This window comes from Mesoplodon densirostris, chromosome 2 (genome assembly GCF_025265405.1).
Source record: "Mesoplodon densirostris isolate mMesDen1 chromosome 2, mMesDen1 primary haplotype, whole genome shotgun sequence".
NCBI classification, from domain to species: domain Eukaryota; kingdom Metazoa; phylum Chordata; class Mammalia; order Artiodactyla; family Ziphiidae; genus Mesoplodon; species Mesoplodon densirostris.
Window position 1 is genome coordinate 141,849,504 of NC_082662.1, and position 25,299 is coordinate 141,874,802.

At 44.7% G+C, this 25,299-nt stretch overlaps 2 protein-coding genes and 1 pseudogene across 2 annotated transcripts in view; 1 reads left to right on the forward strand and 2 right to left on the reverse strand.

Annotated features, from left to right (window-relative positions):
• The window catches only part of LOC132476384 (dual specificity tyrosine-phosphorylation-regulated kinase 3-like), a 27,233-nt gene extending 16,360 nt beyond the window's left edge, over positions 1–10,873 (reverse strand). The window contains exon 1 of the mRNA XM_060078302.1: positions 10,696–10,873. Coding sequence (XP_059934285.1) covers positions 10,696–10,873 — 178 coding nt within the window. The remainder of the gene's footprint in view (positions 1–10,695) is intronic.
• On the forward strand, positions 10,740–23,450 carry LOC132484459 (eukaryotic translation initiation factor 2D-like; annotated as a pseudogene).
• The window catches only part of LOC132484458 (dual specificity tyrosine-phosphorylation-regulated kinase 3-like), a 9,683-nt gene continuing 5,278 nt past the window's right edge, over positions 20,895–25,299 (reverse strand). Inside the window, exon 3 of the mRNA XM_060091008.1 lies at positions 20,895–22,691. Coding sequence (XP_059946991.1) covers positions 21,117–22,691 — 1,575 coding nt within the window. The 3' untranslated portion in view covers positions 20,895–21,116. The remainder of the gene's footprint in view (positions 22,692–25,299) is intronic.

The following is a 25,299-nucleotide window of genomic DNA, read 5'->3' on the forward strand; positions in this document are numbered from 1 at the left end:
TATGCAAACAAATTAATCTTCATTTGTCTATATTTGGTAAAAATGAGGGTAATTTTAGAGAGAAAAATTTATGTTTTAGTGGATATCAAATTCTAGTTTTGTTAATTGAGGTCTGTATTTACTGCTTAAGCCTCACTTCCGATTCAGCTCCTTGCTATTATGTTATATTATTGTAAAGTTTAATTGAATTATTAAAAGGACACTAATTTGTTTCTGAAGTTTATCTCAGTAATCTATCTTTGGATGAAGATCAGATGCCTCATGACCTGTAGCCAGGGATTATGCATACTGGAAAATACATCATTTAAAGGACTATCTCCAACCTAGATGGAAAGACCCTTATCAGGTACTCTTAACTAGCTCATGCACAGCGAAACTGAAAGGAATTGACTCTTGGATTAATGTTTCCAAAAGTGTCCCTGCACTGGACTGGCCTAGAGAGAGGATTGCTGACCTTAAAATCACCTTAAAACAAGACTCAAACAGAGGAGAAACTTTCAGACTAGGATGAGAAGACGACATCTGAAATAGACATCTGACCCAAGATGCTGGACCAGGCCTGTCTACCAATTACTTTGATAATTGCTCACAACTTTGCTTATGAACCGAATGTATTTCACAATCTTATACTGCGTTTAAAGTTAATCCAATTGTTGGCTTTATGGCTATTTACCTATATCCAGTTCTTCTGGATTACTTTGGTGGATTTCTCCACTCCAAGGCTCTAATTGGATAGCCCTTAGGAAATTTATTCTAGAAGAAAGAAATTATAGTTCTCTTTAGGCCACTATTGATATTACTAGGTGATATCCCTCACCTGGCCAATTAATAATACCTGCTCCGACTCTGACCATAAATATGAATTTTCTTGTAGGGTCACTCAAGCTCAGTCAGAACACCAAGCGGAATCACAGTCAAAAACCATAACCTCCTGTTTCTGACAAGGAAACCTCACACAGTTCTGGTATGTATCTATGTGGCTAACACCAGGCTATGCTCAAGTTTAAAGGCTCCTTTAGTATATTAAATCATACGAAGGATAACCAGCTAATAACAGTAGGAAATTGGGTCGGGTGCCTTATAAACAATACCAATATATAATTTTCTTTAAAGATAAGAACTGGTATAGAACAGGCTAAGTCAGATGACCTGGGGATATACTGGGCTGCACCTAATAGAAGTTCTAGGCTTAAATTCTTATTTATAACCTTACTAATACTACTAGCTATATCATTTGTATTTTGCCTGTTTTACAAAATCTTTTTTGTAATAAATTTATTTATTTAATTTATTTATTTTTGGCTGTGTTGGGTCTTCGTCACTGCTCGCAGGCTTTCTCTAGTTGCGGCGAGCGGGGGCTACTCTTCGTTGCGGTGCACAGGCTTCTCATTGCGGTGGCTTCTCTTGTTGAGGTGCACAGGCTTTAGTAGTTGTGGCACGCGGGCTCAGTAGTTGTGGCTCGCGGGCTCTAGAGCCCAGGCTCAGTAGTTTTGGTGCACAGGCTTAGTTGCTCCGTGGCATGGGGGATCTTCCCAGACCAGGGCTCGAACCCGTGTCCCCTGCATTGGCAGGCAGATTCTTAACCACTGTGCCACCAGGGAAGCCCTAAAATTGTTGTTTTTTGCATTATCAATTGTGTGACTGAGACTTTGATAAAATGATGACTAGGTGAACTTGAAACAGTTGACCAGATACATAGTTCTATATCACATCAATGACCGTAATAGTGTAACTCTTAATAGGGGAAAAGGCAACAAGAGGGAATCATTTCCTGTACCATAACAGACTAGTGAGACTGTCTTGTGGTCCAGAGACTTTGGCTACTCTTAATAGGGCCTAGTCCAGTAACAGCACATTGAGTTGCCTATCGACGAAACCCTCACCTGGTGCAGGAATGTCTTAGCACTCTGGGACAAAATGGTCACGAAGTGCCTCCCAAACCATGGTCGAATTTATGACCATGATCGGGCACTGCCAACTAAAAATTGTCACTTGCCATCTGGCACCACAAGAATGAAGTCACTGGCCACTGCAGTGGCTGACCTTCAACACACCCTGAAAGGAGTTCGGGGGAGAGATCAGGGATGAGGCATTCTGTGCTCTGGGACAAACTGGCAGAACAGGCCTTCAGAAAGATATTTTTAGGGTAAGATTTTATGAGCCCCATTTCTTGCATCTTCTCGTATCTAGAAAAACACTAAAATAATTAATGGAGACATTTGTTCCTTGTGACTAGCAGCAACCCTCTACCAAAATGTGTGCTTGATTGCACGTATCCTCCTTCACCAAAATCACATATATACTGACATCCCCTCTTACTTCTTCAGAGCAGTTCCTCAGAGTTATCTCAGAGGCTGTCTCTTGGGATATAGTCTTCATTTTGCCCCCAATAAAACTTAATCACAACTCTCACGTTGTGTACTTTTTTTCAGTTGACAGTGGTGAACTGGAATTCAAACCTTGGTCTGCTTGAATCTAAAGCCCAGTCCTGGGGCTTCCCTGGTGGTCCAGTGGTTAAGATGCCATGCTCCCAATGCAGGGGGCCTGGGTTCAATCCCTGGTCAGGGAACTAGATCCCACATGCTGCAACTAAAAGATCCTGCACACCACAATGAAGATCCTGCATGCGGCAACGAAGATCCCACGTGTCACAACTAAGACCTGGTGCAGCCAAATAAACAAATAAATATTTTAAAAAAATGGAGCCCAGTCCTTTGACTGCCTGTATGCTGCCTGAGCATGCAGAGCCTGTCAGGGTAACCCAGACTAGATCACTGGATCCTTTGAATTATGTGACAGTTTCCCTTGATCTAAGATTCCCAAATGTGGTAACAGAATAATCATCCTCCAAAGATGTCCGTGTCCTAATCTCCAGAACCTGTCAGTATGTCACCTTAAATGGCGAAAGGGACTTTGCAGTGTGATTAAGGATCTTAAATTCGGGAGATTATCTTAAATTATCAGGATGGGCCCAGTGTAACCATAAGCGTCTTTATAAAATGGAAGAGGGAGGCAGGAGGGTCAGAGAAGAAGATGTGACAATGGAAGCAGAAGTCGGGGAGGTGGGGAGATCTGATGCTTGGTTTGGGTCTTAAAGCTTGAGGAGGGGGCTGCAAAACAAGGAATGAAGGTGGCTTCTAGAAGCTGAAAAAAGTAAGGAAACAGATTCTCCCCTAGCGCCTCCAGAAAGAACACAGCTCTGCCAACAAATTGATTTTAGGACTTCTGACTTCCAGAATTGTAAGATATTAAATCTGTGTTGTTTTACTCCATTAAGTTTGTGGTATTTGTTACATTAAAGCTTAAGAAGCTTGGGTACTATGGTAGATTAGACACGGCCACATATTCTTTGCAGCTTCTCCTATTAGGTGGTGGAGATTAGTTTCCCAGTTCCTGACTTTGGCTAGCCATGTGACTTGCTTTGACCAGTAGAATGGGATGGAATTGGTCTTGTGTGATCATGAGTTTAGGCCTCAGAGACCTTACAGTTTCTCTCTCTCTCTCTCTCTCTTATCTGCTGCCACCATATGGACAAGTTGCAGCTAGATTGGTGGAGAATCCTCAGCCAACATCAACTGCTAGCACTTGAGACAGGAGATGAGTTGCCACATGACAGCAGCCACATGAGGATCCCAAGCAAATCTAACAGAAGAACCAAGTCAGCAGCCCCTTGAGAACTGTGAGCAAATAGGTATTGTTATTTTAAGCCATTAAGGTTTGGGGTGCTGCAATAGATAAATGATACGGGTGCTTTTGAAAAATATCCATTTCTGCCTATCCTCCATTTCACCAGATAGAGTGATCAAGAATTCCTTGGTAAGGAGCTCCACTGATATTTTTGTTGTGTCTGTTGGTCATCAATAAGGTTTGGAACTCACTAGTGTGGACCTTGGAGACTAAGTTCTACTGGGTCACCTGTACTTTGGAAGCCTACTAAGTCTGCTCTACTCATGGCGCGTGGGCCAAGGAAACCAATTCTCTATCACCTAGTGTACAGGTCAGGACTTTTTCTATTTCAAGTATCAAAAAACCCAACTAAAACTGCTTAAAGAAGATGTATTATAAACTTTTTTCTTTTTTTTTTACAATTTTTAAAAGCAGTAGTGCTTAATTCAGGTATGGTGTATGTTCTGTTCTCTCCCCATCGCTTGTCTCACACTGGCTTCATTCTCAGGCTTCTTCTGTGCAAACAAGATGCGTACCAGCGGTACCAGGATCAACTCCGTGGAAAAGCTCTCTCAGTGGTTTCCACAAAGTCTCACGATATATTGTGGGCTTTGATTGGGTCGATCCTTGAAACAGATCTCTGGCCAGGAAAATGCAGTACTCTGATTGGTCAGGCTAGAGCCACCTGGAGCAAAAAGCAGTGTCATCTGAAGTACATTAGACAAGGAGTTAGGGAGACAGCAATTCTCCAGAGAAAAATTGCTATAGTAGATTCCAGAAAAGGGATGAATGGATGTTGGGCAGCAAAACTCGCTGATATTTACTAGCTGGACATTGGAGATCAGCTTTACTGGTGTCACTTAAATCCTGATAATCCACATTGAGTCACCTGGCTACTGGAAATCTTCACCTTCCCAATCTCAAATGCCTGGACACCAGGCTTTGAAATGCATCTCACCTGTCACCTGAATGAGGGAAGCAGGTTGCCCTCTCCATCAGAAATGCCCCCTATGCTCTGTAAAACAACTCGTGAAGTACTTCTCATGTGAGATAATTTAATCCCAACTCTAAGGGCCCTACCAATATGTCTCAATGTTCATAACCCTCTAATTTCATGTACCTCTTTGTATTACACTAAAAGCTGGATTAAGGGATGTTGTAGTCAAACATTTTCCCAGGGAGTTAGTCCATTAGGAGGGTTAAAATTAACCAGAAATGTACAAAGATGGAGAATATTGTTTTTATCTGGATTTCTCTTATGGAGACAACCATACGTGCCTGGAAGAAATTCTGGGATAAGTGCCTTGTGGGGACAGTTTGGGGACAAAGGTAGGACTCCCAAGAGACCTTCAGAAAACCATGATGTCGAAACTGCCTTCTGTGGAGGGTGGGTTCAGTGGTCTGCAGGGATTTTAGGTCTGAAAGCTGTTCTTCTCTGCCCTTTTCCCTGACCAGCTCAGTCCCTCTCTCCTCTAAACAAATAAGCACATATCTGGGTTTGAGGAAAATCCGGGTATTTCCACTGGCCCTGATCATAATGATGTGTGCATGGGTCTGTCTCACTCCCTGAGACGGGCACTTTGTTTTATTGATAATCTTCATATTCCCCACATCAAGTACAGTGCCTGGCATATAGCAGGCTCTCAGCAAAGATGTCAGTGTCACCAGAATTTTAGAAACCACTCCCTGAAAGATGGAAATCTGTCTTAATATCCACTACTCCCTTCAAAATAGTACTTGCTGGTCACCCTGATGCTGGGGAGTCCTCACTTTTGTTTGCTTGCTTTTTTAAAATAATTAATTAATTAATTAATTAATTAATTTTTGGCTGTGTTGGGTCCTCGAATGTGTGCAAGGGCTTTCTCAAGTTGCAGCAAGCGGGGGCCACTCTTCATCGCGGAGCGCAGGTCTCTCACTGTCGCGGCCTGTCTTGTTGCGGAGCACAGGCTCCAGACGCACAGGCTCAGTAGTTGTGGCTCACGGGACCAGTTGTACCACGACATGTGGGATCTTCCCAGACCAGGGCTCGAACCCGTGTCCCCTGCACAGGCAGGCAGACTCTCAACCACTGCCCCACCAGGGAAGCCCCTGTGTACGGATCTTTTTGTGAGCATATGTTTTTACTCCTCTTGTGTTAGTTTCACAGGGCTTGTATTGGTTTCTCTTGTATTTGTTTGCGGTTAACAAATTACCACAAATTGGGTGGCTGAAAACAACAGAAATTTATTCTCTCACAGTTCAGGAGGCCAGAAGTCTAAACTCAAAGTGTCAGCAGGGTTGGTTCCTTCTGGAGGCTCTGAGGGAGGCTATGTTCCATGTCTCTCTCCTAGCTTCTGGTGGCTGCTGGCAACCCTTGACATTCCTTGGCTGGTGGCTGCATTCCTCCAGTCTCTGCCTCCATTGTCACACGGTGTTCTTCCCTGTCATTAATCCTGTGTAGCCTGAGGGACAGTGGAGTTGGTAGATAAGCAGGGCAATGGGGCATTGTGACTAGTTGTAAGGGATACTTTTGGGTCAAATCCTGTCCCCACCCTTAATTTACAGGCTCTCTGAAGGCTGGACCTGAACCCTAGGCTGGGCTGACATCACTGACCCGAGCAAAGATGTTCATCTGCTTCTTTCCAAAGCAAAGGAAGCAGACATCAGCGCTTGCAGACGTGAAGCCCATGTTCCTGCCCTTCCTCCCCAGAGTTGCCCCTCTCTGGATATCCACCCCTAAACATCCAGCCTTCCCATACTCCAGAAGTGTTGCCCAATCCCAGATTCTAGAAATTCTCTTGCCTTCAAGTCCTCTAGAAATGAAATGATAGACAAAACCCAGCCTGTCTGGGCTTGGCTTGGCCGTGGACAGCACAGAACCAGAGGAACTGTGACATTCAGCAATATACCTGCAGCACTTGTCCCCTGAGCCTCTTTCATCTACAGCCTCTGCTGTGTGATCTGGGCAGTTCTAGCTCTAGGTTTGATCACAGGATCCAGAAGTACATTAGGCATCAGTTACAAAGGAACATTTCTCTAAGGGTCTGGTACTATGTGAAATCCTGACTTTGAAGTTAAGGAAGCATCTTGACTCAGCCCCAGGGCTTTGCCTCTAGACTTTGCCTGTCCCCTGCCTGGTCTTCCCTCTTACAGCCACAATAAGAAGCCCACAGCTGGCTGCAGGGCTTCCATTCCTCCTCAGTCACCCCATGCCCTTGGCTTTTCCTTCCTCCTCACCACAGACATCCAGCTCCGAGCTCAAAGGTCCCTGGGAATGCAGGTCATCTGTGGTGTTTTCCCAGAGTCTATTAGGTTCTGAGAGTTTCCAACGACAGGTTTCTGCAACAGAAACCTTAGATCAGTCCCTTCCAGATCTATCCCAGGCAAGGAAATAACTGTAACTTTCTGAGATGTAAAAGATTTTACTTCTGAGCAGCTATACAACTCTTGTTTTGCCCAATTGCCAGTGTCTGAGGGTTCCTACGGGCCTCACCTGGGATCGCGCAGGTTCATTAGCTTTTGGGTGTGTGAGTTTGGGGGAGGCAATGAAGAGGAAAGGGGATTTTCAAAAGCCCTGCAGAATATCTAGTTTGAGCAGTCCCAAGAAAAGAGAAAGGACAGGTGGGCATCAAACTCACAAAGAAAGTCCTCACCCTGCTGAAGCAGGGGGCAGCTAAGGGCTCCCAGGGCATGTGTGGCAGGCTGGCTGGGAAGTGGATGCAGCTCTTCTCAGACTGGGTGCTCTGGTCTTGGCTGGCACCCACCTATCCCTGAATACCAGGCAACATATCAGTGCTGAGCTGGGCAAAGTGGAACTCTGCCTTCTTCAAATTTGCCTTGTGGTTTTATTTTGCAAGTGCAAGCATCTGATGTGCGTATCTTTGCCTCCTGTGTCCCCCTTTTATATTGTGAGTTCAACATCTTAGGCTTTTAGGTTGTCAATTTCCACATCGTAAGCAAAAGAGCCAGTGGAGGATGATTTCCTGGGAGAACAGCTGGACTGTACACAGTTGTGGCTTCAATCACAGTGACATGGACCAACTGGCTATCTCAGGATGCACTGGGAGTGAGAAATGCTTGGGTTCCTGTATTAGTTATCCAGTGCATCATAACAAACCATCCCCAAGCTTAATGACTTAAAACAGCAATTATTTACCATCTCATGACTTCTGTGGATCAGGACTTCAGACAGGGCATAGTGGAATGGCTAGTCTCTGATCCCTGGTGGCTGGGGCCTCAGCTGGAAGGCTTGAAAGCATGTGGGATGGGACGACTTGCCCAGTGCTGGAGGCTGTGCTTCCAAGGTGGCTCAATCACATGGCTGGCAAGTTGGTGCTAGGAGATGGGTTCCTCTCCACACGGACCTTTTGACAGGGCTTCCTGAGTGTCCTTTCAAGATGGTGGGGGGTTTCCCCCAGAGCAAGAAATCTAGGAGACCAAGGTAGAAATGACAATGACTTAGCCATAAGGAGTCACACAATATCACTTTGGCCATATGCTAATGGTCACAGAAGTCAGCCCTGGTCTCATGTGGGAGGGGACCACATAAGCACATGAAGACCACTGAGAGCCCTCTTGGAGTCTGGCTACCATCATCTACCCTCTGCCCTTCAATGACGCATGTGCCTCTTAAATGCAAAACATATTAACTTCTTCCCCAGGTCCCCTCAAATTTCACTCCTTTATCTGTTCAAAATGAAGGAGCTCATCATCTAAATCAGGTCCAGCTGTGGATAATGAGCCTCAGGTGTATTTCCTTGAGTATAGCTGCTTGAGTACAGTTCTTGATCTGAAGATCTGTGAATAAAAGACACAAGCTTTCTGCCCCAAACAAATTTGACATACAGTGTTGGTACAGGCATATTATAACCACCTCTAACCATTGTAGACACTCCTCAAAGGGGAGAAAAATGGAGTCACTGATTATAGCTAATACGAAATGCATCAAGGCATGTGTTGCCAGTTCCTTGATTATGGCTGAAGTCTTGTGAATGACAGTTCTTGGCTCTACCCTCTGGACTCTAACTTCTACCTTTCCTTTTATACAAATCATAAATCAAAGAGAGCCTGTGTTTGCAGCTTTCCCAAGAGTGGGCAGCAGGTTGGTAGCCCTGTGGGGCTGTACTGGAGCCACAAAGGGAAAGTTAAAGAATCTAGGCTTGCTGGACTCAGGGTTCAGCCAGCTTGCCTAGCAACAGGACCACCGGCAGGGAGCACACAGGTCCCTGATGCAGGCAGAGAAGTAGGGATGGCACCCTCCTGGGGAAAGGGAGATCTTGCTCTGCCAATAGGGAGGCAGGATGCTGTGTACAGAATCCCCTTGGGTCTTGGCTCCTACTTGTCAACCATGAATTAATTTTTAGGCTGCTAATCTGTGCCTTCTTAGCCAGGACATATGGTGTGTACAATAGTTTTCACAGCTTGAAATTTCTAGTATGCCCTTGAATAACCTTCCTCGGCTCCTTGGTCAGAGACAGATTCCACCATGGCTGTACTGCAACAGGCCTGGTCAACAGCTCAGAGTCTGGCATCACACCCCCCCGAGTGTGGCTGGGTGGGGGCCCAAGCGGAGAAGGATCTGTGGCACTCTCCTCCTCTGGGCTCCTCTGACGTTGGCTTTATGGCTGAGGTGGTTCAGAATAAAGGCATGGTGGGTCAGAAGTGCAGGAGGAGATGGAGCTGTGGCTGACCCCAGATTAAGGGCAGAGATGGTGGTGGACAGAGACTGTGCAAGGCCTCATCTTTGTTATAGCCCAGATGGACTTCTCCTCTGTGTGACTGTATCACCAAATTAAAGCAATCAGGATTTTTTTTTTTCTTGGTGGATGGACACTCTGCTCTGAAATTTTCATTAGCAAAATTAAGTTTAGTAGGGGCCAGGACCCCAGGTAATTAAATCCTTGTCTCCAGGGTACACAGCAGTCCCTTTCAGGGAAACCCAATCCCTCACCCCTGCCTGAGACTGTTTTTTGTTTGTTTGTTTTGGACTAATATCTACCATTTATGGGAAAATTTCAAAGCACCCTGCAATATATCACATGCGTTATCTCAGTGGTTTCTCACAGAAGCCCAGTGAAGTAGGTATTACCTCCACATCTTACAGAGAATGTAAGAGTTTCAGAAAGGATAAGGCATTGGCCCAAGATCAAACTGCTAGGGAGAAGCCAAACCATAATTTGATTTTACTGTGCCTCAAAAATTTTTTTTAATAAGCACTCTGAGTTTTTAAAATTGCTTTGGAAACAAAATCCCCCCAAATAATGCCTGAATGCAAAAGGTACCTAAAAAGGTCCAAAAATGTGGGGTTTCTTAACCAAAAATGTTTTAGGGCTTCCCTGGTGGCACAGTGGTTGAGCGTCTGCTTGCCGATGCAGAGAAGACAGGTTCGCGCCCCGGTCCGAGAAGATCCCACATGCCACGGAATGGCTGGGCTCCTGAGCTATGGCCGCTGAGCCTGCGCGTCCGGAGCCTGTGCTCCGCAACGGGAGAGGCCACAGCAGTGAGAGGCCCGCATACCGCAAAAAAAAAAAAAAAAAAAAAGTTTTGAATAACACATTTGAAGCTCATTTGTATAGTTTTTTCCTCTTAACAGGAGGTCAAACCTCGGACTAAAGTGGATTCCTTGTTATTGTTATTATCACCTCATGTAAATTAAAAAACAGGAAGGAGAAAATCTCGGAAAGAATTCTAGCTGAGGCCCCAAGTGTGCAATAAAATGTAAAGATCTTAATAAACAAAAGCCCTGAAGAAAACCATTCAAGAGGCCTGCAAGTTTAAGAAAACACGAGTTCAATTAATTTTGTGCAGCTGAACTAAACTGCATGGAATGAGAGCTGGCAGAGCTCCTACTCAACACACTAGAACGCTGATGGAGTAAAAATGAACGGAATCGCTGTTGGCCCCAGAGATACGACAGACGCGCCCGCTCAAGCCACTCGCCTCGGCGCAGAGCCCGGCAGAAGGGGTGAGGCGAAAGGGTGCACCGCTCCGCGCAGGGATCCGCCCCGCCTTCTCCGGCCCCGCCCCCCATGCTTCAGTTCCCAGCCTTGCCACTAGGGGTGGCCGCGAAGCTGCGCGGCCCCGGTTTCCAGCCGGGCCCTTTTCCCAGCCGGGCCCAAGCATGGCTGCCCCCAGGACTGCGGGTTGGGAAGCTGCCGTGCTCGCGCTTTCCTAACAGTCCCTGGCTGCTGTGGTCTCCTTCTCTTCCGCAGGCCACTCCAGCAGACATGTTTGCCAAGGCCTTTCGGGTCAAGTCCAACACGGCCATCAAGGGGTCGGAGAGGTGAGGGAGAGAAGAGCCTGCTCTGCCCACCAGGGCACCCAGACATCTCTCAAGCTCGGCTGGCTCACAGCCTTTTCTGGGCTGCGTCAGCCGACTTGGGGTGGAGGCCGAGGGGTACAGCCGGAGAAGGGACCCCGGGGGGCGGGCAAGGGTGAGTTAGACGTGTTTTGAGAGTGAAGATGGAGAGGAGGCCTGATTTATCTCCCAGGCTGTCTTTTGGATATTTTGGTGAGTTTACGAGAAAGCGTATAATTCAATCAGCGCGTATTGACTGCAGTCTGTTTAAGGTGTCGTGGAGGCTGCCAAACTGTAGGAAAACAGGGTCCCTGCCCTACCAAGAGCTTTGAGTCCCTTGGGAGAGATTAGATGGGGCACAGAGAACTACAAGTAAACGAGAAGAAGTGTCTAGTGATTACCACTGGCAGGAGAGACAGGTGGAGGGTGAGGTGAGAGGGGATAAGGCATATGTGGTAAGAACTGTATCTGTTCAGTTTTGCAAATGAAGGTGTCACCTTGGGAATTTTGGAGGCAGTGTTCTATAGTTGTCATTCTTGGTGCCCTAGCAGAGCTGTTTAATCATAAGTTGACAGATTTGGCAAGCATAGATGAGAAAGGAGTGGGTCCAGGAGCTATGTGTGGAGTCAGGAAGGCAGGGCTTAGTTTCCAGTGGCAGGCTAACTTGGGTCGCTTACCGGATCTCAGTTTTTTCCTCTCTTTGTGAAATGGAAAGACACGCCCCAGGAACATGTGAAAATAGATGAGACATTGGATGAGAAAGAGAATGGGATGTTTTGGAAGAGTGAGAATAAGGCATCGTCAACCAGTCTTTTTCTTGGGCCTCGTGATTTTATAGTAAGTCTTGAGTCCTCAATATTTATTAAAATCCATCCAGGCAGCATACATACCAGGTATGTGTGCTCTCTGCAGGAGGAAGCTTCGGGCCGATGTGACAGCTGTTTTCCCCACTCTTGGAACGGATCAGGTCTCTGAGGTAGTACCTGGAAAGGAAGAACTCAACATTGTGAAGTTGTATGCTCACAGAGGGGATGCAGTGACTGTGTACGTGAGTGGTGGTAACCCCATCCTATTTGAACTGGAGAAAAATCTATATCCGACAGGTATGGCAATGGGATGGAGATGGCCATTACTATGGTCCTTGCCTAACATCTGTTTCTTCCATTAATCTGTCTTCCTTAAAACAAATAAATGCAAAATCTCCCTAAGAATCTTTTTGGATTTAGTGTCCCTAGAATTGGGTCTTTCAAGATCAGAAACTGCTATAGAAGTGAGGGGAGAAAAGGGTTAACACAAAAGGAGGGTGGTTGCCAAGGGAAATTCTGAGGTGAAGAAACACTGGTTTCTAGTGGGTTAAGTCGGGATTGGAGCCGAGGTCGTGAAAAGGGTGGAGTTTCAGGGCATGTAAAAAATGCTTCTTAAAACTTCCACGAGTGGAATTTTCTTAAGATACTGAAGAGATACTGTGATGGGAAAGAAGCTGGGTTAGTTAAACTCCATACCCAGCTGTCTTAGTGGTGGACTTTGGTTGCGATGTCTCACAGGGATTCTTTCTTAGGCTCTTGTCTGGCTCTCAGGATACTTTGCTTGCTTTCTTTGTCACAGATCTCAGAGAGGCAGTGTCCTTTTCTCTTTTCCATGGCTGCTGACACCTACTTTGTCATTTGGGGGCTTTTCTTGCTCCCAGCTTGGCTGCAGCAGTGCAGTGCAGTCTTCTACCCCAGGCCACCCCTACCCCCACCCTGCTTTGCTGCTGTACACATACAAGCCCTTTTTGATCTAAGGGTTTTACTGCTAATCCCTGTGGAAACAGAGAGAATAAAAATAATAAACATGGGAAAGTTTCAGAATTTCTTACAGGCTGGTGCCCTGGTTTCGGATTACTTGCTTCTGAGGACATAAAAGGAATCCTCGTTGGGGCTCTGTCCCTACTTTTATCCACTATGGCCATGTTTGGCTGCTGCCGTCCAGGTGGAACAATAGGTGCCTCCAAGTCTCAAGTGACACCCAGTTTCTTAAGTCTCCGCCTTCTTCAAGACTGCAGCCTCTTTGAGAAGGGAGTCAGCCTGATGTAAACTATATGGAATGTGTTTCCCACAGGAAAAGGGGCACTCAGTTCCCAGAGAGGGGAAAAGGGATACTGGACAGGCAAAAGCAGATGTTCACTTCATCACTTGTTTTAGCCTTACACATAAATATCCAACTTTGGCAGCTAAACAGACTCTTAGAGCTGTAGCTCACTTCATGTGTCTTCCGACCAGTAAAAGTGATAACTTCTCAAGATCATAGATTGAGAGAAACTACTGCAAAGAGCTCAGTATAAATATGTAAAGAATGCAGGTCTCTAAGGCTAAAGGAAGCAAGGATTCTCAAGTAAATAGCATATAACATATAAACCGCTTCACAAACTTGGGGTAACCTAATAAAAAGAAAAGAATGCAGCTTCTTTGGGCATCCCCTTACAACCTTCTCTCTAGCTTTGACTTGAGTTTCTTTTCTACATGTTGATTAATGTGGCCTTAGTGTTTGGCTTTGCCATCCCCCAGGGGGTTGACTTTTGGGCAGTAAGTGTTTTCTGGCTCTCTTCTTGGACAGTGTACACCCTGTGGTCTTATCCTGATCTTCTAGCAACATTTACAACATGGCCCCTGGTGCTTGAAAAACTGGTGGGGGGGAGCAGGTAAGAGTATTTTCCTATATTCTGGATAGTGGCTGAAACCTACTTAGTAAAGGCCAACTACTTTAATAAATGTACCCATTTCGTGCATTCATATGATTGAAAAATAGAATTTTCCCCTCATGTCTGTTGCATCTCTTACTTGGCTGCTTCCATAAGCTCTCTGACCCTGCTGTAAGGCTTAAATAAGATAAGTGACATGAAAGTGCTTTGTGAACTGCCATATGCTATACTTTAGATTAATAAACTGAATTTAGGAAACCAGAATAAGATAGATCATGGAACTGGACCCTCAGCTTGGTGCTTCAGTTTGACCACTAGTCTCCCAGAAGGAAAAGGTCTGATCCTCAGTTTGCCACTTTTTATTTTCATTATGAATAATGTAGTTGATGCTTAACAAATGTATGTTTGTTGAGCAAATGAGTAAATGATGAAGTAAACTGTGGAGTTAGTTGCAATGCTTTTGTTTCCTGCAGATTTGATGCTGCCACGGCTCGTGGTGCCCCCTGCTGGTCTGCCTCAGGTACAGAAGGGTGACCTCTGTGCCATTGCCTTGGTGGGGAACAGGTACTGTGCCAGTCAGCTGTGCCTATGGGGAAAAAACTTAGGGAAAACTTGGGAGGGGTGGGAATGACAACTTCACAGCATATGGAGAAAGGATTAATAGAAAAAACATATTCTTCCTGAGCAATCAGAGAGTGGGGAATGGCAGTGAGCCTGTGGGGTGTCCATACATCTGGGCCAAGTGTATTTGCTCCTGCTGCTGCTTCTTCCTTTTTAAAATTTATTTGTTGTTTTTTTTCTCCTTTAAAAATTTTTTTCTTAGATTTACAGAAGAGTTGCAAGTATAGTACAGAGTCCTGAAATACTCCTTACCCAGCTTCCTGTAATGATAACATCTTGTATAACCTCGGTACAGTTATCAACACTAAGGAATTAACATTGGTACAGTCCTTGTGACACTATTACAGACTTTATGCGTATTTCCCCAGTTTTCCCACGATGTCTTTTTTTTCTTTTTTTGTGTTCAAGAATCCAGTCCAGGGTACCACATTGCATTTAGTTGTCATGTCTTCTTAGTCTCCTGTCTGTGACATTTTCTTGGTCTTTCCTGCCTTGCATGACTTCAACATTATTTTTGTCGAACATCCACATCATCATCCTCATCTTTTAATTATTTTTAATAGATTTATTGAGATATAGTTTTCATACTATAAAATTCACCTGTTTCAAATGTACGACTCAGTAATTTTTTTTAGTATATTTACAGGGTTGTTCAGCCATCACCACAGTGTCTCGTTTTTAAAATAAATTAGGAAGTAATGGTATGAACAGTTGTGAAAAATCAAAACCCTCTCACCCCATAATCCTTTTCTCCTAGAAGTAACCATTATCATTCTGATGCATGTCCTTGTCAGCCTTCTTCAATGCATATATACACGTGCATATAAAATGTATGGTTTGGGGTGTGTATGTTTAAAAATACAAATAAACAAACTTTATCCCTATTACTTTTTCACTTCAGGTAGTGGGGACATGTTCCATGTCAGCAAGCACAGATAAGCTGAATCTTTTTACCCACTGTGGGGTGATGGGAAAAGTCCTCTTCTAGTGGACATTGTGGTTGCCTCTACTTCGTCTCTGTCACAGACAAGATCTTCCTGAGGCCTCTAGGGACACTAGTGCCAAGATTTTTCTAAAGTAGATACTAGGGAGCAGAACTGTTTGGCTGAAGATCGTGCATATTTTCTGTTGCCCTATAAAAATGCTGTGTCAGTTTTCCCTCCTACCTACAGGGTATATGGAGCCTGTTTCCTTACATGCTCACCGACACTGGATATGATGGGTCATTTTCATTTGTATCATCCTGAATGAAAAATGACATCTTATTATTTTACTCATTGCTTCTTTGAGAGGGAAACATGGTAGGCATGGGAGGGGTCAGTGTTTAAAGATCTTATTTTTGTTGCTCATATTCTCCCATTTTCCTTGAACCTTTGGGAACCAAGCACCTAGAAATGTTTCCTTCCTTGTTTACCTGTAGCAAAACTTGAAGTTGAAAAGAATGGTGAAATTATTGTTTTTTCCCCCCAGTATTCTATCCAGGATAGGAGAAAACTACATAAATGTGTATTTGGCCTCTGAGTTTGGCATTTAGAATGTATGTGGGAATGAATCCTAGGTGGTTTATGGAAGGGGGTGAGGGTACAAGGGAGTTTACTAAAACTACAAGACAGGTTCGAGACCAAAGTTCTTGAGCCATTGACGATTCCAAGGGTGGAAGACAAAGACCCGTCTTTTAGGAACTGGGAAAGAAGCCAAATTCAAAGATTCTGTGGCAGGAACTGACCCATGGGCACAGGAAGTGGAGCCACCGGATTAGCAAACGTTTTTTTTGAAGTTCAGGTGTTGGGAAATCTGCCCTTGAATCGTCTCCCTTGGGTCCAGGCAACGTTGCCAGGCTTGTATATTCCCCTCCTGTTAGCCAGCTGGACACCAATCCTTACAGGCAATGTGTGAGCATTGCTAAGTAACAGTGGGCTGACAGAGATTTCCCATTTGGGCTTTGGAAGTTTTTTGTAGTTATTGTAAATGTGGTTGTTTCTGATATTTTGGACACATCCAGTTCTTAGACAGATGTTATACAGAGCAAGGCCTGTTATAAAGAACCAACTCAGAAGGAACCTTTCGTTGGTACCACTGTATCTCTCTTCTCTCTTCCCTCTGGCATCCCTCAGCCTAATTTATGGCATATGAATGGCCTCCCTTCTGAATTTCCATATAGGATGGCTATGCCTTTTTTAAGATAGGGGAGATAATTTATATTTTTGAAATTAAAGAAAGGGAACTTTAAATATCCTTCTGAGTCCTGGCTGGGTTTGGTTCATAATAAGAATATAAGAATGATAACATCAGTAGAGGAGTTACTTACACAGAAGGGAATATTTGGTCAAGGAATTTTTTTTTTTTTTTTTTTTTTTATTTATGGCTGGCTGGCTGGCTGTGTTGGGTCTTCGTTTCTGTGCGAGGGCTTTCTCTAGTCGCGGCAAGCGGGGGCCACTCCTCATCGCGGTGCACGGGCCTCTCACTATCGTGGCCTCTCTTGTTGCAGAGCACAGGCTCCAGACGCGCAGGCTCAGTAATTGTGGCTCACGGGGCTAGTTGCTCCGTGGCATGTGGGATCTTCCCGGACCGGGGCACGAACCCGTGTCCCCTGCATCGGCAGGCAGACTCTCAACCACTGTGCCACCAGGGAAGCCCTGGTCAAGGAATTTTTGAAAGTCATATGTGTAGGTAATTTGAATAAGATTGAGACTGCACCGAGTTTTAGCTCTGTGATACAAGTGGATGCTTCAGATTTGCAACCGTGGTGCTTTGAACACATGTGTAGAAACCTGGTCCTGACATGTGCCCTCCTGGAAGACTTTCCCTGACCCTCGTCTCTGACCTCCTCCTTCTCAGAGCCCCCATTGCCATCGGAGTTGCTGCCATGTCACAGCCGAGATGCTGACCTCAGGTCTGAAGGGAAGGGGCTTCTCTGTGCTCCACACCTACCAGGACCACTTGTGGTGGGTTCCATGCTTTTTCTGTTGTATAGGGAGCTGGGTGGGCGGAGGGAGCACAGGGCCTGGATTGAGAAGCGAGAGTTTTGATCCCTGCTGTGTCCTTAGTCAAGTTGCTGACCCTAGACATTAATTTCCTTGCAAAATGTGGAGAAAAGATTTTTTTTTTTTGGCCTGTTTAGAAAAGAAATTACGGAGAACTTTATTTTCTAGGTGAATTATAGAATCCTAGGGCTGGAAGAAGGCCTTAGGGATTGTCTTCTCTGCCTCTCAGTACAGTGATATTCTTTAGTTTTATGGCACTGGTCGATCTGGCCTTTTCTGCCGTGTACATTTAGGCATTTTCTGACCCCATGATGAGTGCTCGGGAATTCTCACATCTGAATCCAAATCAAAGTAGAGTAGATCCTCAGGCACCAGGGTGACAACCTGATGACTTTCCTGTTGTTCAAGTTCCACGTTTAGGATCTCCTCCTCATTACGGAACTTGCGCTTTCTCACTGTGACGGGTGCTCTCTGGAACTGTATGTGAGTTTATTTTCTGGTTATTTTCTTGTCATTTAACCAAAATAGTAAGTAGTGCTTTTCTCGAAAGCAGTATACCTGGTCTTCTGGCCAAGTGTTGTGTGGCCTGTTGGTATAGATTTACCCTTACGTTTTTAGTCAGTCTTGGAGTTACTTATTTTACAAGTATTGGCCAAGCCCTGCTTTGCTGGAGGTACAGCCTCATCAGTGTGGGTTTCAGCAGGCATTTGAGGGCTGCTTACTCACGTACTCCCAGCACCTTGTTTTCTGACTGTTAGTCTGGGCAGTTAAGGTCCTGTTGTCTAAATTGTTTTATCAGTGGCTGCCTCAGTCTCCCGTCCTCCCGCCCTTTGAAAACACTTATGGTATTTACCTGATCAGAATAGCCTAAACATACCATTCTGGCCTCACTAGTAGCCATACTTAATAAGCCTTGCTGCGGCTGTTAGTAAAACTTTGTTTGACTTGCATAATCTTAGTTAACATAATGCTTTTTGTTTTTACCGCTCTTGCTATGTGGCGTCCCTTTTCTTCCTGTCTTCATAAGGCTTAGTGGCATAAAGCCATTGTAATCTCTACTCTGCAGGTTAGATTGCATTCTTTTTTTTCAGTTGAGGTATAGTTGATGTACAATGTTGTGTTAGTTTCAGGTGTACAGCCAAGTGATTCTAGTGACCAATAGTATATCTAGTGATTCTAGATATAGATATATACATATATGTTCTTTCTCGGATTCTTTTCCATTAAAGGTTATTACAAGGTATTGAATATAGTTCCCTGTGCTATACAGTTGGTCCTTGTCATTTATCTATTTTAGATTGCATTCTGATTTAACACAGAAGCAGTCTTGAGCAGTCTTGAGCAGTCCAGGTGTTTGTAATTTGTTCCATACGCTCAACCTCGGGTTTGTATTTCACCAACCTGGTACTACAGATGCGTTTGCAATCTTCATTTGGTTATTTAATTCAAAATGGTTTTATTTTTAATTTCTATGAAGGGAATACTTTGGAAGGGGAGCTCCACTTTAACTATGTTGTCTTTAATTTTTCTCTGTCCCTGAATTTCTGTTTGGGTTAAGGAGGAGGCAAGAATTACTCTCCCCATTTCAAAGATGAGGAAACTGAGGCATGGGACTTCTCTGGGCCCAGAATTGGAAACAGAGTTGAGAGGCACACCCAGGTTCTCTGGCCTCTCCTGGACACCCCTGCCTGTGGGTCTTACTCTCTCTGGACCCCCGCTGACCCCCTGACCGGGGCTGGAGAGTGTTGTGGCTGCTGCTCAGTGTTTCTGACATGAGGTTTTTGCAGGCGATCTGGAGACAAGTCCTCTCCACCATCCATTGCTCCACTGGCCCTGGATCCCCCAGATCTCAGTGAAGAGAAGGGGTCTGTCCAGGCAGACACCACCTTGCAGGGAGACATGAGGCGCCTGACCCTGGAGGGAGAGGAGGAGGAGGGGGAGGTTCAGCAGAGGTGTGGGGAGAAGTCCCCGTCGGAAGCTACAGAAGACCCCAGTGTCGGGGGCCTGAGCCCAGAGCTCACGGACAGCAAGACCCTTCAAGGTACAGCTCTGGCAGGAGCAGGGCGCTCGCCTCTCAGTGTGGGGACTGAAGCGCTCGGCTCTGCTTCCGCCCAGAGCGGCGCCACGGCTCCGGGAGGGGCGGGGAAAGGCCTTAGTGTTGGTGAGGGTGGTGCCACAGCCCTTTGCCATCTTACCTGGGAGTCTTGCGCATATGTCGCGTTTCCCTGGATACCCGTCGACTCTGCTATTTGGACTGTTCCCAGCTACACGGCCCTCTTAGTTTTCTTCTGGCTCTGACTTCTCTATCAGAGAAGCATCTGCGCCTGTCTGGGTGGGACTTTGTGGCCTGACCCCCTCTGTGGGGTCAGACCTCTGTAAAGGCTCAGTGTTCTAGAGAGTCTGGGAGCTTTGGTGCCTGGGAATGGGCTCCTTCAGAGCTGAGGGGTGAGGTACGGATGTCACCGTGCGGGGAGTTATCTTGTGCTGCGCGGGCCTTCTGCGGCCCTCAGGAAGGATGTGATTCTTGTCTTCTCCTTGCAGAGCAAATGGACGAACTGTTGCAGAGATACTTCTTGCGTGCTTTGAAGTACCGCGTCAAAAAAGCTGACCTCACTTTACTCACCAGCACTCTCCTGGGCAGCCACATGTTCTCCTGCTGGTATGGAATGCATGGTGTGGGCTGGGGGCCGGGCAGTGGGTCTGTCTCCTGCTCTTTGGTGGTAGAATGGGACAAGGCTGATGGGGGAATTGTTTTAGGGACATGATGTGGAAAGAGCGAAGTGGAGGGTTGATCTAGCAAATACTGAGTTTTAAAGACTTAAGTTTTAGCCAGTGAAAGGATGTTGAGGAAATGAAGGTTAAAATGCGCAAGGCGCTTTGAGCACTACCTCTGCTGTGGTGATTCTGGGCTCTTTTACGGATTGGGCAGCATGTCCGGCCCCGGAAGGGCCCTGGGGCAGCCTGTTTGTTCTGGAGGCTTCAGTCCCCTCACATCTTTCTGAAGAGTAGGTGTGCCAGATTAGGTTGTGTCAGCAGGAAGAATCGGTGTGAACCCCCCCACCCGACCCGCACACACAGCCACCAGCAGAGGGAGTGTTACATGTGGGTTGAACCTGGACTTTGAAGACTGAGCCATCTGGGCTCAAAAGCCAGCTCCCCAGGGTGTTGGAGCAAAGGTGTATTTGAGCCCATTACCAGGCTTCTCTGAGCCCTGATTTCTAACACTTGTAAGATTGCTGTCAAGATCGAATAACCTGACATTTAATAAGCACCCAGTAGATATTATCATGTCAGGAGATTTGCTTATTGATTTTCACCTCAAGTCTGAACTTCTTTCTTTTTGAGAATTTTGCTCTGTTTTTTAAAAAAGTGGTTTTAATGTAATTCTCTTCCTCTACATGTGAGCTTCTTTAAGGCATTCTATACACATGTGGGGTCTGGAGTGCACGGCAGATCTAGTTTTCAGTCTCATCTATAACTACGGCCATGTCCCAAATTAAGCCTCTGGAACAGATGCCGAGGGAGACTAGAAGTGAATGTTCAGGATATACTTTCTGGTATATCGTCTACCTTGAGAGAAAAGGATTTAAACCCACAGAATAATACACAGGTTGGTGAACACCTGACAATAAGAACAAAAGATGCACTGACTTATAAAAAGTCTTTTACTATGTATCCCAGGATGGCCAATACAAGCTGGTTAGGTAATTAGCCCTTCAAGAGTTCTTTTACAGTCATATAAAAATGCTTTGCCTTGTTAAAAAAAGATATCTAGTCTACCAAAAACATATCCATTAATGGGCTTGGTGTTGTTTCTTTTTTTCCATTTTCAGGTTTGCAAGATAATTAAAAATACCTACATATCATCTCTGAGCACACCAGCTGTCCATTAGCTTATCAGTTTTGGCAATACAGTGCACAGAGGTATACCACCACTGGTTTCTGACATTAAGTTAGCTTTAAGCTTATTGGCTATTCGTACAATTGGAGGCAGCTTGGAACCCAGGCCCTGGAAAGCATTTGCAGGGTTTACTACCCTTTTGCCTGACACCTTTTCAATGGTGAGAGGTCTGGGCACAGACTTGCTAATCCAAGGGTGTCTTAGTGCTTGAGCTGGGGTCAGGCGGGCAGAGGGGTCCCAGGTAAGACACCTTTTCAAAAAGTCTATGAAGAAGTAATCATCACACCCCTTCAGTGCTGTCCGCCAGTCTTTGCTGCCTGGGGGACCCCGCTTCTTACCCCTCCGTGAACGACCGCCCACAAACACAGCCCTCCCATCTGCCTGACTGGTCACAAAACAGTAGCGAGGTAGGCCCCTGGAGTTAATAAAGTACTTGGCACGTTTGGATTGCTCCAGGAGTTTTGGTGGTGGCATCCCTAGAAGCTCCATCATACAGGCCAGCTGGTCTCCTTCATCCTCTCCAGGGAAGAGAGGATGTCCTGTTAAAAGTTCTGCAAGGATGCAGCCAAAACTCCACATGTCAATGGACGTGCTGTAGCGGCTTCCTAAGATGATCTCTGGAGCTCTGTAGAACCGAGACTGGATATAGGTGTAAAGCTTCCGGTACTCAAAACAGCTGGACCCAAAGTCAATGACCTTAGTCGCACTGTGCCCATAGTGTTTCAGGAGAATGTTTTCTGGCTTCAGGTCACAGTGAATGATCTTGTTTCTGTGGAGAGCATCCAAGGATTGCAAGATGGATTGAGCAAACTTGCGAACCAACTGGATACTAAAACCCTGGAACTTGTTTTTTTTCATGAGCTCATAAAGGTCTACGCTCAGTAACTCAAAGGCCATGCAAACATGGTTCCGGAACGTGAAACTTTCCAGCATATGAATAACGTTCATGCTACCGGTTTTATCCCGCTTTTTAAGATGCTCCAAAATCCGGATCTCCTCGGCTGCTTGGCGATGGAAGTGCTTTTCATTGCGTACCATCTTCAGGGCCACGTACTGTCGAAGTTTGTGATCATAGACCCGGGCTACCTGCCCAAAACTGCCCTTGCCAATAATTTTCAGCACCTCGTATCGATAAGCTAGATGGTCTCGAGGCACGTGAATGTAGGCCCCATCTGCATCATCATAACCCCCATTATTGGGACCACCGATAACTCCATGTCTTTTTTTGGCATTTGGACCCACAAAGTAAATTTCTGGATAATTGATGATTTCCAGCTTCTCATAAGCAGTGAGGTGGTGTTTATACTGCTTCAGTGCTTGTTCTGGAGTCAGAGGCAACACTTTGGATGCTTTGGATGAACTGCTGGATTTTACTGTATTCACACGATCTGAACTTTTACCCTGAGAAACTGTAGGAGAGCATTTTTCAGAGTCGTTGATGCCATCTGACTGAAAAGTATCAGATCTTCTGTTGCCAAATTCTTGAAATAGTTGTTCTACCTTCATCTCACCTCCATTCAGGAAGCACTGAGTAGGATCTCTTGTTAAATGCTCAGTGGTGATCTACGGCAAAGAGAAGTGAATCTATGTTAAAGTCACTAAAAACGGTGGAAGAACGAAAGAATCGTCCCCCTGACTGAACAAAAGAACAAAACATGCCAGTTGTGTAGTTAAAAGGCCCAAAAGTGAGATAAGAAAAGCAGGAGTCTCTAGAAACTCGTGTTATGTTAATCCTTAGGTTCCCTGACTGCTGTGGCCACCCCAGCCCCACTACGTAGGCCTCCCTTTGTTCAAAACAAGACGGTCATTTTACCATACCCGAAACATGCTAGATTCCTTCTAACTGGTATGTCTTCCTACCGAGAATCTTTTCACCCCATCCACTCAAATCCTACGCTCTTTCAAAGCCCAATGCTAGTCCTCCCTCTTCCACTTAGAACTACTCCAAGCCCATACTAACTACGGCTCCACTCACATCTTAGCTGCAGCTTTTCGAGTCTACCACGTAATCTGGCCCTTGTTATATATATACTGTCCTATATTGTTCACAAACTGTTTCAAGTATCTTCCCAAATCTTAAGGGCATGTACCAGGAGCAAATGAATACATATTAAAGTGTTCTGTAAATGATAAAGGGACAGAGGCAGGATGTGATCCCCAGGTCTTCTGAATCTGGGTCCAGAACATTAACATAACCTGGTACCAGCTTCTCCTAGTGCCTGTACTATTCTCCAGTAGGGCTGAATGTTGACCTTGGCCTGGAATCAACCAAGGCCTCATCATCTACTCCTGGGTCCCCAAATAAATGATCGCATCTTTCTATCTCAGTTCATTGAATCACAAAATTTCTAATCCAGAGAACTCTTGAGATCACCAAGGCCAATTCTTTATGTATCTGGTGAGTAGCAGTGAGAATCTAAGGCCCCAGGGTGCTTCTTGTAAAACTCTCCTAAAGACAGAGAGTCTCCTTTCTCTCTCCTTCCCTTGCTCATAGACACATACACTAGTCTCCCTCAGCAAACGCCTACGTGACAAAGGCATACAACTCTTTTTACTTGATTTGGCATCACCTTTTCCTGCAAGGAACAATAACCCACAAAAGAAAACTCTGCTTATTAAATACCTCTGAAATGAAATAAGATTCTTTGAAACTCGATGGAGGGAAAGACAATGAAAAAGCCAAATGCTAAAAAAAATACTAAGAAAAATATAAGAATGTGCTAGAAGGAAAGAAGAAAAAAAGTGCTAAATCTGTTGTTTAAAAAAAAAGTCTGGGATACTTCAAAGAACAACTATTTTTCTTAACAGACCCTGAAGAACTTTACCCCCGATCTGTATGATTGAGAGCCTCTATGATCAGGGATAGATAATTCCAGAGAAGCTCTGAGCTATCTTTATGATCTCTTAAAATATAACGCAAATTATAAGGTAATGATCCAAAGTGGCCAACCATTTAAAAAAGAGAATTTTTTTAAATAAAAATAAATTTTTTTAAATATAAATAAAAATATAAAAGATGTGAATATAAAAAACAAAAGGATGAAAAAAAAATTAAGTGTTGGCATACTTTAGACAGCCCCTAATTTAGTTATAAAAGCACGACATTAGTTCCTGCCTGCTTCTTTTAGGTCATTTAATCAATTTAAACATTTATATAGTACTACAGTTACAAAAATGAGGCACTGCACCATCTTACATATAAGCGAAGCAGCCAGTACAACGGTAGCCATACTTTGGCATTGAGTTTCTAAATAAAGAGGCAAGATACGGACCAGGAGAGATCTCTGATACCAAAATAGAGAACTATCACTAGTCAAGAAAATAAAACAGGCTGGCAGACAGAACCTAAATACCTTGCTAAGATGTAAATATAATGCAACATTTTGTTTATCAGCAACTAAGTCAAATAACCATTCCTGTTTTTAGGGATGGAAAAAAAAAGGTCTCATCCATCCATCTAACATTCACATGAGCACTAATTGTTCACAATTATAAAAGTGCCAAAAAACAGGTTACCTCAAGGCACTACAATCTATTAGGAGATAGGTTTGGCTGAACTAGGGAATTACAATTATTTGGTTTTAGGTAGATTTACATAACAAAACCAAATATTTGCATGCATCTAAACCAGTTTTCCTTAAGTTTTTACTACCTAACCTAAATGCATCTAAATATTTACTGCTAAAATCTTGGGGACACGTTCTGAAGAAATGTGAAGTCAGAAGGCCTAGGTTGGGGTCCTGGCTACACTGCTCAAAAACTGTAGGTCCCAGGGTAGGCTTAACCTTTAGCCCAGTTTCTTAGCCTCAATTTCTTTATCTTTAAAGTGTGGATAATAATACCTCCTTGCAGGATGTTGCGTGAATCAAATTATAATTAATAATATATGTGAAAGACCCTCAGAAACTATAAAACATGTTAAAAACACTGGTAACAATTAGGCAAAATTCTCAATATATCGTTTAAACTCCAATACACCCTCCCTTTCCCCTTTCAGCTTATCTTTTCTCTCCGTGGTGCCTTCCTCTGCAGTTCCAGACTCCCTCCACCAGACATCTGGCATTAACTATGCCTTCTGCTCCGTGAAGGCCTGCACAATCAGCCTTCCCTTAGGATGCATGGAAACACCTCACCCACTTTCTCCCCCACATAAAACCTCCTTTCAACTTGC